This window comes from Astatotilapia calliptera, chromosome 20 (genome assembly GCF_964374335.1).
Source record: "Astatotilapia calliptera chromosome 20, fAstCal68.1, whole genome shotgun sequence".
Classification (NCBI taxonomy): Eukaryota; Metazoa; Chordata; class Actinopteri; order Cichliformes; family Cichlidae; genus Astatotilapia; species Astatotilapia calliptera.
In genome coordinates this window covers 30,910,523-30,924,531 of record NC_137441.1, presented here as the reverse complement: position 1 = coordinate 30,924,531, position 14,009 = coordinate 30,910,523, and the positions used below count along the sequence as shown (strand labels likewise).

The 14,009-nt window shown below is 35.6% G+C and overlaps 1 protein-coding gene and 1 pseudogene across 8 annotated transcripts; both read left to right on the top strand.

Moving 5' to 3' along the window:
- Positions 1-5: 5 nt before the first annotated feature.
- On the top strand, positions 6-7,673 carry rer1 (retention in endoplasmic reticulum sorting receptor 1). 7 transcript variants are annotated; one of them, XM_026154609.2, is made up of 8 exons: positions 6-267; positions 1,632-1,713; positions 2,001-2,105; positions 2,533-2,629; positions 3,357-3,435; positions 4,630-4,765; positions 5,710-5,764; positions 7,164-7,673. In XM_026154609.2, exons 2-8 carry the CDS (start codon positions 1,633-1,635, stop codon positions 7,172-7,174), a joined length of 564 nt encoding a protein of 187 aa, XP_026010394.1. In that variant the 5' UTR covers positions 6-267; position 1,632; the 3' UTR covers positions 7,175-7,673. The 7 variants fall into 7 exon arrangements, with proteins under 7 accessions (XP_026010394.1, XP_026010391.1, XP_026010393.1 ...); XM_080295665.1 differs by lacking the exon at positions 6-267 and adding an exon at positions 680-702; XM_080295664.1 differs by lacking the exon at positions 6-267 and adding an exon at positions 699-1,072.
- Positions 7,674-8,087: 414 nt separating this feature from the next.
- Positions 8,088-12,164, top strand: LOC113013590 (taste receptor type 1 member 1-like; annotated as a pseudogene). Its single transcript, XR_013904386.1, has 6 exons — positions 8,088-8,269; positions 8,546-8,840; positions 9,033-9,761; positions 10,010-10,216; positions 10,546-10,666; positions 11,520-12,164. The product of XR_013904386.1 is annotated as a taste receptor type 1 member 1-like (transcript).
- The last annotated feature ends 1,845 nt before the right edge of the window (positions 12,165-14,009 follow it).

Below are 14,009 nucleotides of genomic sequence, written 5' to 3'. Positions count from 1 at the left end.
GGAAATAGTACTGAATGTTTAAGGAAACAGGCCAACCAGAGGAAACATTCTGATGCTGCGCTGACTTTTTATTATTTGAACCGAGAAATCGGTTCGTTTGTGATCGTTGAGGTCTGAAGAGTCATAGCGAATCGAGGTGGTCGGATTTCTGCTACTCAGCCTGTGGTATCCTCGCGGAAGTATTGACGTGTACACAGCAGTTTACACGAGAAGTGGCTAGTTTAGCTAGCTAGGTAGAGCCGGGTAGTGTCACAGCGGCCGTATCAGGTAAGAAAGAACTGCCATTGACAATTTTCGCTGTAACTGCTAATACAGCTGAGAGACACAAAGAGGTATTGAATCGAAGAATCAACATTGATTGTGATTGCATCATTCACTGAATATGGAGGTGTTTAGTATAGAATGGTTATATTTTAACTGTGCTAGCTAGCTGTGAAACTGTTGGCAACGTAGCACCGGAAGTGAGTTGTCAATTTTGTGAAGCCCTTGCTGGGTGTTGTAGTTTAAATGTGAACACAAACCAATTCTTGCAATCTAGGAGTAGTCAATAATAAACTACAAATTATTTTTTACATACTTTTACATGTGCCCAATTGGAGTTGTGGGAAATGTAGTCTAATACTTTCATTCTAACGGCTGAAGGGGGTCAAATGAAGCTGAACAAAACTACATCACCCATACAAACGTTAACTGGGGCCAAAGGTAGTGTACGTTTCGACGGCTAGGACCGCTTTCGGGGCTAATTTCTAAGCTAACGCGAAGAATTTAAAATAATATAAGATAAAGTAATACCTCTAGTACAACTTATTGAAGTTGTAGTGCACATCGTAGTTATTTTCCATTTTGCAAATGAGCCTATTTTGGTAGATATTGCTTCCTAGATGTTATCCTGCCTTCCTTAAGCTGTGAGCTAGTTATGCAGCTAATGCTAACCAGGCACAACCACAGCTCGTCACGGTCCTGTTCTTTTCCCCATTAAAATAAAAATAGCAAATCATTAAATGTCCTAACGCGTAATGCGTAGTTATCTAAGCAATCAACCTAGGCTACAGTGGATATAAATGTTGTTTTGGTGAGTAACCGACAAGCGCACCGAGAATATTTATGATTAGCTAATCAATTAAAATTCTATTAAAGGACCTAGGGTTAGATTTAATTTACAGAGATACATATTTAAATTGTTTATTTAAAGAAAATTACAAAGATTTTGTCACCTTGACTATTTGCGCCTTGATAGTTATCTGATCACTCTGATTAACCCCTCTTCTGGACATATGCACCTCGCAGATACAGGTCTTTCCGGACAGCCTATGTCTATTGTATTTACTTGTATCACAGTTTACAGAGTATATATTACACAAACTGAAACGAAACGTGTGTTCCAAAATGTGCAGTTCTTGGTAAAATCGTTCACAAATTTTCGTTTTACTGGGTATTTATTTCCAAATCCTTTAAGACAAAATGGGCACAGAAGAGTTTGTCATTTGTCAATTTATCACCTCCATTTTGTATCTTCAACTGGGGCCGTTGGTAGACATGGTCATGCTGAATAAGAGTATTGTGCAGTACTCTTATTAAAGTAGATTAAGTTCATACGCCACTAATCAAAATCTTTTTGTCCTTCCAATAAGAATGTCAGAAGGGGACAGTGCTGGGGAGTCAATCCATGGGAAAACTTCTGTTGTGGCTGCCTTTTTCACACGAGTTGGACAGGTAATGTGTGAGATCAAGAATATCATATTCTTTTAAATAGGTTTAAATTTAGGGATACACCGATTGTGAAAATTCTGTCTTTTTAAAATGCCTTTTTGAACCAAGTCATTAAACAAAGACTTACCATTTTAAACATTAGCATTCATTGAGCCAAATCTCAGTAGAGACATTTTTAAAACTGACTTGCAAATATAAGTACGTCAGAACTGATGTTCACAACAGATAAATATGAACTTCATGTTTTTCAGCACCTCTGCAATGTTTATTCTGGTTTCTTTTTGTCACAGGTCTATCAGTCATGGCTAGACAAGTCAACACCATTCTATGCAATGCGGTGGGCAGGAACTCTACTACTTACTCTTGTCTACATGATCAGAGTGTATCTACTACAGGTAATTGTGTATTTCTGTGTGTTTTTCAGATTTATTTGCAATTAGTCAGCCAAGTTAAAAATGTTAATGAGGAATTCTAAATACTTAAATTTTTTGCTTGGCCTATAATAAATACTATCTTTATCAAGTTTAAAATGCCAACTCTTTATAAAGAGGGTTTGAAATCCTCATTCACCTCTAGTAGTTTTTAACCAATTGTATCTTACTTTCAGATCAAGGTTATTTCATTTTGCTATTATTCATTAAAAGTAAAATAATGCATTTCATAGTAAATCTCTCTGCCTTTATTGTCTTGTTTTGACTGGGATATTGCTCTATTCGTTAGGTGTTTATATCATAAAGTTCTTATATGTCTTGACTGATGTGTCTTGACTGACTCTAGCAAAGATGTCCTTTAATAAGGTTATTTTCTGATGCTCCTTTTCAGGGTTGGTATATAGTAACATATGCTTTGGGAATCTACCATCTCAACCTGTTCATTGCTTTTCTGTCGCCAAAAGTGGATCCCTCACTGCTTGAAGAAGGTTAGTCAACTCGGTCTCATTAAAGTAGTGTTTGTGATGTGAACATGGAAGTAGGCTACCTCATGGAGTATTACTAAACTGTTCATTTAGACCTTAGTACTTGCATCTAATCAAAAGTCTAAGCCAGCAATTGCCCAATATGGGTTTTTTTTTTCTGAGAATTTTCTAATATAACTTTCAATTTATTATGAAAGATTTTAAAATAGTTACTGGAACAATAGACTATTACTGTACACTTGCATATTTACAAGTACGTATCTCAAAACTGAAATGCTTGAGTCCATATAGATACAGAAAGGGCACTGCATCTCAGTAGACAACAAAGTCCCACAAACAGTTTCTTCCTTTGTGCCATCTATTACTACTACTCTTAGGCACTTTGCAAAATGTTCTCTCATCCGTGCCTTTCTATTGTGTGTCTTCCTTCTGTTTTGCATATATTCCTGTCGTCTGTTATTTATTCTTGCTCTCCTACTATTTATATTTTATACCATGCACAGTTGGCGTGGAGCAGCCAAATGTGGTTTTATAGTAGCACTCTGTTTATGAGCAAGTGACCTCCTTGAATGGAATGTGTACAGTTGTGACTGTTCCCAAAAAATATATGAATTAGCCATTTTTACTGTATGTAACTGAAATTGTCCTATTTCTAAAGTGTACGTTGTTGTTGTTGATGTTCTTGTTGCTGTTATGGGATAACTCAACTAGTAACCTATATTATCTACAGATGAGGGCCCATCCCTTCCCACCAAGCAGAACGAGGAGTTCCGCCCTTTCATCAGGAGGTTGCCTGAATTCAAATTCTGGTGAGAGTTCAACATGGTCACCCAGGGAAATTGCAAATTATTTTCTTTAGAACAACCTGTGTGCTGAAAGATTATATTAAGCAAAGCTCCTTTAGAAATGGGTGTAGCATTTTAGGGTGAAACTAAAGACACAGAGTTTGAGTCATTTTTGTTTATTTTGATTTGACCTCATTGTCTCAAATTAATTTCTACTTCATTGACATAAAGATTGTGTCTGTAACCTTGACTTCCAAAAATAGTTTAAATACAAACATTTTCTTCAGATTTTTAAAACCACAACTTAATTTATTTTCACAGCAGCAATAAATTTTACTCACCACCTGCTGGTAGCTTAACTTAGCATCGATTTCTGCCATTCTGTGCTGTACCAATTTCAAATTATGTGTTAGGCCTTGAATCTTATTTGCATTTACAAATACTGTGTTCTCTTATATACTAAAGAAGAAAGGGGGGAAAACACACATTTGCTTGATATCTTTTTCTTTATATCAGATATGTACCTGATGCATGAAAATATCATCTTTGTTCCCTTTGCATGTTTATCTGCTTGATTAAAAACAATTTGACTTTCAATGTAACATGCTTACCCATGTTAAGTGGATATTGGGATATAACAATTACAGGATTAAATTATTTGTTCATTTGTTGTTTGGAGGGTTGCTGACTAAACTAAAGATTTTAAGTCTTATATTTTATTACGTCTTGCTAAGAACATCTTTCTGATTTCTACTTAAATTTGTGTCAGACTACACTTTGTTGCATTTTCCACTACCTTCTCTTTGTTAATCTCCAACCGTACCTAGTGATTTAGTACTGTGTAAAAGATTTAGGCAGAAAACAAACAAATACATCAGTACAAATTATCTTAGATACTGTGGAATAAAATTAAAGTACATGTAGCTGGTCAGTTCTCAAGAGAGTCTGTGTTGGACCTATTTATTAGAAAGGTCTCACTCTGTTTTACTCTTAAAAGAATCTCAAGCCTGCGGTCTAGTTTCAAACGAAACATTTTAAAATGCAAAAGCCTAACCAGATAAAAGTTTTAGCGCTCTGTCTACTCTATATGCAGACATTCTCTTTCTCTTTATAACTTACATAATCTTGTTCTTCTGTACACGGCTGTACATGGACTCCTTGTTCTTGTTGCTTAAGATAACACTTTGACTCTGACTGTGTGTTTACTTTTCTTTTCAGGCATTCAGCGACAAAAGGCATCGTCATCGCCATGATTTGCACATTTTTTGATGCCTTCAATGTGCCAGTATTCTGGCCTATACTTGTAATGTACTTCATCATGCTCTTTTGCATCACCATGAAGAGGCAGATTAAAGTAAGTACAAACATACATCTCTTTGCTTAGTACATATTGATCATAGCTGCATTAGATTAACAGTAATAGGGTGCTTTGGGTCTGGAGGAATGTTTTCATCATCCATAGTCCCTATTTGAAACCTTGAGTTAAGTATTCCGACCAGTGACATCATGATGTATTTTGAAACATATTGTGACAATAAGTATGTCTAACTGAGAAGCCAAAGTCACTGGAACTCATTAATTAGAAGGTAATGATGCCTAAAGCACAACTCATTTTTGTCTGTTTAGTATTTATCTTAGAGTATAATTGTATTTAATTAAAAAAAAAATCACCTAGTAATAAAGATACTATATCAAGATATGATATCATACTATGTCATAAATCAATTAAGTCATTGTGTTAGAGCCTACATAGCTGGATTTTGTTTGTTTTTTTAATCTCAGAGGAGTAGCCATTGTAAACAATCATTTCACACACCCCAAGGTTACTTGCATTTTTTTTTTATATACATACAGCAAGCAAGGACAGGACTATTACAGTTCTTTGAACTCAGTTAACAATATTGAACAATAGTCCTACACCAACTGCTTCCCTGCTGTTGCATAACTAAATCTTACTGTTAGAGTCTTACTGTTAGAATCTTACTGTTCCTGAAGATATGTTGTTCAAGAGTGAGTTGCCCAGTGTCCCTATGACAGTTTGGTCTGAAAGTGCCTACAGTGCAATAAAAACATTGCAGTCCACAAATTGCTTTTGGGTTAGACAGAGCCACAGGTTTAACCTTATATTTTATTGAAGGACCTTTATTGTATGAAAAGGGTGTCATTGTTGTTATCTGCAGTGCAGTTTATATTGTGATTCTGAATGTGTTGTAAAATATGCTAAGTCACTAAAAGTGTATGCACAAGCCTTAAAGTAAGTGTTGCTAACTCTCCTTTTTACTTCCTTGTCTTTTCTAGCATATGGTCAAGTACAGATACCTACCCTTCACACATGGGAAGAGGACATACAAAGGCAAGGAAGACACAGGGAAAGCTTTTGCTAGTTAAAAAAACTCCCACTCTCCCTTCCTCTTTGTTGCATTTAAAATTTATTGGCCACAGCCATTGGGGAATGATGAGGGTTAGAGATGTATTTTCTTTTTGTCAGTTGAACAGTAACATGAAAACATGAAAAATACAAGTTTTGATCCACAGTGTTCTCAGTGTTGGACGAGGATACGAGCAGCATGGATCAAATTAGTCTAAAAATCTAAACTACTCCCTTTGTCTAATGAGGGTTTTTTTCTGTTTGTTTGCTTTTTGGGGGCTTTTTTTTGTTTTGTTTTTCAAGGATTGATCTGCAGTTACTCAGTAATAGTTAGGATTAAGTGCTACCTTTTGCCTTTCTAACCCTAAAGAGTAACAGTAAAGACATCAAAACTGAAAGAAATTTGCAGTAAAATGAGTGATTTTTTTTTTTTTTGTTTGTTGTTGTTTTGTTATGCTTTGTTTCCACTGGTTTATTCCAGTACACCCCCTCTCTAAAATTCACTAACTTTTAATTCATGTAATTTCTCATTTACAAAAATATGATAAAGTTGTTAACGTGATATCAGATGGAAATGCAAGAGTCTTCAAATTAAAAATTTTCATCTTCGTGATGAGAATATCCTGCTGCTCTGACTTAAATATCTCTGGCACTTGTCCTTTGTTCTAAATAAAGATACCTGGAAAAATTGGCTGCTTTTTACGTGAATATTCTTTCATGAAGGCCGCCCCCCCCCCCCCCCCCCCCCCCCAAAAAAACAAAAAAAAACAAAACAAAAAACTTCCTGTTAATCTATAAAATGAATTACATCCAGCCAGCACAATGTTTAAAAACTTTGATTGTCCATTTGATTTGTTAGCTACCCTGTATAATTTTGTAATTCAAGGAGAGTGTCACTAATCCCAGATAACGTAGTTGCCTGTAGTCTGCAGTCATTCTTAAATCACTTATTTCTACTTTTCCGCCTTCGTAGAGTTTAACTACTGGGAAACTGGGATGGAAATCATTTTGGGTGTAATTACCCCAGGGAGATAAATTGGGTGACTGAGCAATTAACATGAAATGGCAAGTCAATGAATTTGCTTTACCTCAGATTTTTAGACCGTTAAGTGGGTATTTATTCAAAACCTAATGTGTCCTAAAGTGCATAACCAGTATTCCAGATAAATTCATAATGTGGCTTATTTGAGAGCAGTCAATCAAGCAAGTTTATTTCAATGACCCCATCTCTTTGAAATATTTAGCAATCTTTGTTTCAAAGACTGAGGCTCATTTGGAATTTGTAGACTGGCTGTTGTTGTCTTTCACATTCTGTGTAAAATCTTTTAAGAGTTGTGGTAAATGTAGTCATTCCAAGCAAACTGTTGTTCTCTTTCTTTTTCAGAGGAAACATAAGAAAACAGAGATTGAGAGCTTTTATTAAAAGAAATGGATGAAGTGGGTGGCGATCACATACTTTTCTATGAACCAGTTGATCTTTTTTTCCTTTTTTTTTTTTTTTTTTCAAAATGCTGCAAATCTGTGATTATTAAACGTTGATCAGCACTGTAGTAAGGGATCAAAAAATTTCCTGTAAAAAGTTTGTGTTTCAAAGGGTTGTCTGGGTTTGTGTGTATATAAATATATATATTTTAAAATATAATTTTTTTTTTTTAAGATTTATTTTTTTTTCATCCACCACCATACTGTTTGAGTGTGAAAAACTATTTCAGTTGAAGTTTATGGAAGTAAAACTGCTAAATTGGGTTCCAGATCTGATAAATTAAATGTTTTTCATGGAATTGCATGTTATTTTCTTGTGCTACAGTTACAAACAGAAACTTGATTTTAATAACTTAAGTGTAATTTTTTCACTCCAAATGCTATTAAAGAGGCTGTGTCCCTTTGAACAGTGCATTTGAATCTTGGCTTCATATTTTATAAGTATTCATGGAAAAGGGTAGCCTTGCAACTAAAGACAGTTGGAGAGGTCCAGTGCATTTCTGTTTATCGTAATCAAAATGTATTTTTGTACAGCTCTTTCTTTGTAATTTTTTTCTTTTTTAAGTTAATGGCACATATGACTGGAATCTGAATATATTTGGTCACCTCTATAAAATAAGGAAATTCATTGTTATCTTTTGAGTTGTGTCCAGCATTATCAGATTAATGAGACAAAGTTGCCATTTAGCTGCTGATCTTTGCATACTGATTTGTGAATCCTTCAATGATAGATATTCCTCAGAGGCTCCAGCATTACCAGCGGCTCATAACATCAGACAGAGTGTTAAGGCTCACCGTAGACTGGTAAATACTTCTTGTTTTGAGAATGAAGAGCATTGTTGTCTATCACTGTATACTGGGGTGTTTTCTACATGCTTTGGCTCAATACACTGTTTCAACATCTGAGTTTTGGGTGGAAGGAGATTATTTGATAGGTGGACTTTTTAATATTCATCAGCTGAATGACTCTCTTCTTCATCAAAGACCAGAAGCCATTGACTGCTCCAGGTTAGTTAAACTCTGTTGGGTACTTTCTTGTGATAAAACTAATAAAAACAGAAAAAGTTTACTTGACGCTGGTTAAACTGGTAATAGAAATCTTAAACCAGTGAAATGAATTGCTGTGTTATTAATATTTATTTTTTAAAGTCAGCACTGCTGACATGGTCATTTAGCTAGAAATCCTATTTTAGATGATCATAATTATTTAGGGATGTCCAAAATTGCACATATTTACTACAAGCATTGCAACGGAATTTATTACTGTCCTTCATCTGCCCACAGTGCACCTTTTATTCTGTCCAGTTATCGAAGGTTTCAAATGATGAGATTCTCTGTAGAAGAAATCAACAATTCTACCAAGCTACTGCCAAATGTGTCACTTGGCTATGAAATCTTTGACCACTGCACAGATTTTGTGAGTTTCCCAGGACCTTTAAACCTAATCTCTGATAATGGCTTTATGCGCCCTCTGGAAGAACCACACAATTTATCCAAAGTGATAGCAGTGGTCGGGACCTATACAAGCCCTCAGGCACGAGCTGTAGCCCCACTGTTCATGATGAATCTCATTCCAATGGTAAACCTATGAGCCCTTATGTACTTTGACATTTTTTAAACCAGATCAATATTTTTTATTAAAAAATAGTCTTTACAAAAGTTAAATCAAGAAATGATGTTTTCCATGTTTAAAATAATACAAGTTTCAGGAGTATAAATGATTGGTTATTGTTAATGATCACAATGACATTTTCTCTGTTGCTCTTAACAGGTCAGTTATGGAGCTTCCAGTTCAATCTTTTCAAGAAAACAGACCTTTCCCTCTTTCTTAAGAACAGTGCATCCCAATGAAGAGGTCATAAAAGGCATTGTTAGTATTGTCAAGCGATTCAACTGGAAATGGGTTGCTTTTCTTTATGTTAATAATGATTATGGAACAGATGGCCTGGACTTGTTTTTAAAAGCAATTAATGAGACTGACATCTGCCTTGCATATAGCAAAGGCCTTGATCAAGATACAGATTACAGTCTAATGTTTAGACAGATTGATGCAAAAAACATTAATATCATTATTGTTTTTGCACCTGAATGGACTGTTGAAGAACTCATGGAGTCAGTAAAAAGACAAAATGTTACAAACAAGGTGTGGATAGCAACTGATACATGGTCCCTAAACAAAAAAATAATAGACCAGATACAAGGAAGCAAAAATATTGGCACTGTACTTGGGGTTGCTCAGCCTAAGATGTCAATACCTGGTTTTAGTGAGTTCATTCATTCTTTCAAGGCCAAGAACCACTGTGAAAATGCAGAGCAACAGAAGTTTTGTAATCAGGTTTGCAACTGCAGTAGCCTGACTGCTGAGGAAATCATTGATGCAGATCCATCGTTCTCTTTTCCTGTTTATTCTGCCGTGTATTCCATTGCTCATGCCTTACACAATATGTTACAATGTGGAGCTGATGGATGTAAAGACAGTATTACAGTCTACCCCCATATGGTAAGCATTCTAATTATTTGATCATTTCTCACTTTACTTTTTGAAAATGATCTAAGAGTGAATAATTGTTCTTATCCGTAGTAAAACCAGTGATAGTGTATATGAAGTATGTGATAAGCTAACTGGAATCTCAGAGTTAGTTAAACCTAATAATAATAAAAACGACAGAATTATTAGGTTAAGCAAATTGTGTTTGTCCAAACCTCAGTCATTGTGAACTGAGTGTTACTGTTGTGTTCCAACATCAGGTTCTTACAGAGTTGAGGAAGACAAATTTTACCCTTTTAAACCAAACCATTCAGTTTGATGAGAATGGTGACCCCATGTTTGGATCCCACTCAGTCGTTTTTTGGGGCCCCAGTGGTGATGTGCAGGAAGTGGGCTATTATACTTGTCATCCATCATTCCATTTCTTCATCAACGACACCAAAATTCAGTGGCATACAAGTGCACAAGTACGTAGTAGTAATAAGTTATTTTATTTGTTTTTTCAACACAAAGATTAATAATAAAATTAAGTTTTAGCAATTTAGTTTTTTAGACTTCTACCTAGATATAAGCACACGGCAGCTACCAGTTGTAGGTGTTCATAAGGTGATTTGCATGGCTGTCTAGATATAACAGGCAAATACTTTTACATGTTACAAAACAATTTTAGAAATTCAAAAAACCTGTGTGAATATATTTAATGACTGGTACTTTCCCCGTAATTTACCGTTACAGTAAATGGTACGGAAGTGCAGTATCTTCTTCTGACCTTTTTACACCCAATATTCTTGTGTAGGTACCAACTTCAGTGTGTTCTGAAGAATGTAAAATAGGCTACAAGAAAACACAACTTGGAATCCACAAGTGTTGCTTCAGTTGCACAATTTGTCCACGTGGGACTTATATCAACAGCACAGGTAAACTGTTTTTGAATGACAGTAGAAAAAGAGTGAAAGTAGTGCTGTCACTTGTAATGGAAGTTAAAGTTATGCTTTTTAAAGACTATTATTGTCTTCATATAGACTAAGCCATAGTCTTCCATTTTTGTTCCAGTCACCGCTCATATAAAAGCAGCCAATTATTAGTCGTGATAGATTTACACTAAGGTGCAAACTGTAAAGTACAGGGCAGGTTTAACGTGAAGGAAGATCTTTAGAGAGCATAGTGTATCACAGGTCAAATGTTTGTAGTTTAAAACAGACATAAACACCTTTGAAGCTTTAATTTTTAAATTCTTGTTATTTTTAAAGCAATTTTGCATGGTTCACAATCTTTGCTTGAATGTTGGTACGGCTCAGTTCATCAACAATATGATGTTATCTCTTCCTCTAAGCCTGCTTTCTGATTGGCTGTACCACATATAATTTCCATAACTAAAATTTTGTGCCGATGGACACCTTTTCTACCGCTTGCCACCACGGAGGTCATGAGAACTGTAACATGACAATGGATGGGACAAACATCAGAAGAAATAAACATTTGTTAAACAATACGTTAAATATTTGCTTATTTAAGGGCACAATAGTAGATCTAGTTTTTCAATCATAAGCTGTGCTTACAAGTTGATCAGTCTGAACTTTACAAAATCTTGTGCTTGCGACTACTGATAACTGACTACTGACGACTAATGACTAACTAAATGACTAATAATTGTGTGTTTAAATACAAACACAAACATACATGTATGAACTCTCAATGGAGAAAGGTATCATGGGTCTACTTTAAAGATGACCATATGCTTCTTTTCTGCCCATCTCTCTTGTGAAACAGACAATCCCTCCAAGTGCATCACCTGTAAAGACACAGAATGGTCTGAAGAAGGAAGTACATCATGCAGTCTGCGGGTGGTGGAGTATACACCATTTACAGACATTTGGGCTATAGGGATCATGGTTGGTGCCTTCATCTTGGTGTTCATCTCACTGGCCTTGTCTGTTCTCTTTGCCCTTAACTACGACACACCTGTTGTCAAATCTGCTGGAGGACCAATGTGCTTTCTGATTCTAGGTTGTCTCAGTCTGTCTAGTCTTAGTGTATTTTTTTATTTTGGCAAACCAACAGATGCTTTTTGTATCTTAAGATATTTACCATTTTTTTTATTCTTCACCATTTGCTTAGCATGCTTTGTTGTACGTGCATTTCTAATTGTGTGCATTTTCAAAACAGCTACCAAGTTCCCAGTGCTGTACAGCTGGTGGATGAAATATCATGGGCAGTGGATGTTCATTGCTGTGGTGTTTGTGACCCAGGCAATCTTTCTTCTTATTAACTTTACATATGCCCCCCCAAGACCTAACATTGACATGTCTTGGAACTCAAGAAAAATTATACTTTACTGTGAGACTGATTTTAAAGCAGCATCTGCTTCTCTGGTTTTACCTTTATCATTGTGTGCTCTTTGCTTTGTTTTCTCTTATATGGGAAAAGACCTCCCAAAAAATTATAATGAAGCCAAAGCAATAACCTTTTGTCTCCTCCTGCTGATGCTCACCTGGATCATCTTTGCCACTGGGAGAATCCTTTATCATGGGAAGCACATTCAGCCTCTGCAGAGCCTGGCAGTGCTCTCCAGTCTCTACTGCTTTTTGCTGTGGTATTTCTTTCCCAAATGTTACATTGTGATTTTTCAATCTCACAAAAACACACAGCAGTACTTCCATGGTCTCATTCAGAGTTATACCAAATCAATTAACCAGGAGATGTCTCGAGTAAATATTCGTTGATATAGACAGAGGATTTCAGTCTCTGTATTCTGGTAATAATAGGTCCTCTTTAAAAGAGGATAGGGTGGTGATTGTTTCAAAGAATAACTTCACATCACATACACAATGATCTAAATGTTGGTCTTTAAAATATATATTTAAAAGTTTTGTGTAACAAATATTATTTTGTTTATATTAAATATCATTAAAAACATGAAAAGAATTAAGTTAATCGATCTTTAATAGATAAGTGGTAAAGAAATACCTGAACATATAATAGGAATAGGAACTGACTTATTTTGATGTTGGAGGATAATGAGATTACATTAAAAATATTTTATAAATTTATCATGTACAGGTTTCCTATGTCTAAATGTTTGGTTCATCAGTGGACACTACTGTTCTTTATTTTTGTTCTTGTTTTTCCTTTTTTAATGCATTTATTACACTTCAATATTTCAGTAATTTTACTGTATAAACATGAGCAGGTAGAAACGGAGGCTGCAAGCCTGACTGCTCATCGCTGCCTTTTGTTATCTGTTAAAGATCAGGCTCTGGCTCCTGGGCTGGGGCTGCCACGCAATCAGCTTTAACATCTTTCTGGATTCTTGGCTAGCTTTGTGGTAGAATTCTGTTTAAATCTTGCAAAGAGCTGAAGTTGAGTTATCAGTTTCATGCAGTTGTTTCTTTCTTGGATGAAGTTTGCAACTTATAATTGTACTCTTGTCCTTTTGTGAAATAAAAATAAAAGTATTGTCCTCATCACTGTTCTACAATTTTCCTCCTCCTGCACATGAACTGAAAACAACTGACTGTAGCTTAAGTGCACAGGTTGAAAAAATGTTATTTGATTTTTCTTTCTGTCAGCTTGGAGTGCCGATATTTAGGATCCTTTGTAATTCTAGTGTCCGCATAACTCCTGATTGTAACTGTAATGTAATTACTGAATTTAATACAGTAATACAACACATTACATTTCTATATTATTGAAAAATGTGATTACAGTAACACATTACATTCATCACTGCAGAGAAGGAGGACTGGACCAGGACAAAAAAAAAAAAAGTCTCCGCCCTGCAGGTGGTCTACCCTTCAGGCTCAGGTCCTATATCAGAGGATTGGGAGCTTGAGGGTCCTACACAGTATCTTCCTAGTCCTGCGCTCTTCGGCACAGAGTTCTCGAATGTTGTTGCCTGGATCTGCTGGAGCCACCCACCCAGTTTGTTCACTTTGTATAGCTACATCTTTCACTACAGCCATCTTCCTATATTAATTGATCATAACTGTTGAGGGATGCCCAAAATTTCAATTATTTACTGTGTTTAATAAGTATTAAAACTGAATTTATCACTCTTCTTCATCTCTCTGCAGAAGAAATCAACAATACTACCAAACTACTGCCAAATGTGTCTCTTGGCTATGAAATATTTGACCATTGCACAGATACTATCAATTTCCCAGGGGCTTTTAACCTATTTTTTAATAGTTGGTTTAATCCGACCTCTGGAAGAACCACACAAGAATTTGTCCGAAGTGATAGCAGTGGTTGGGACTTATA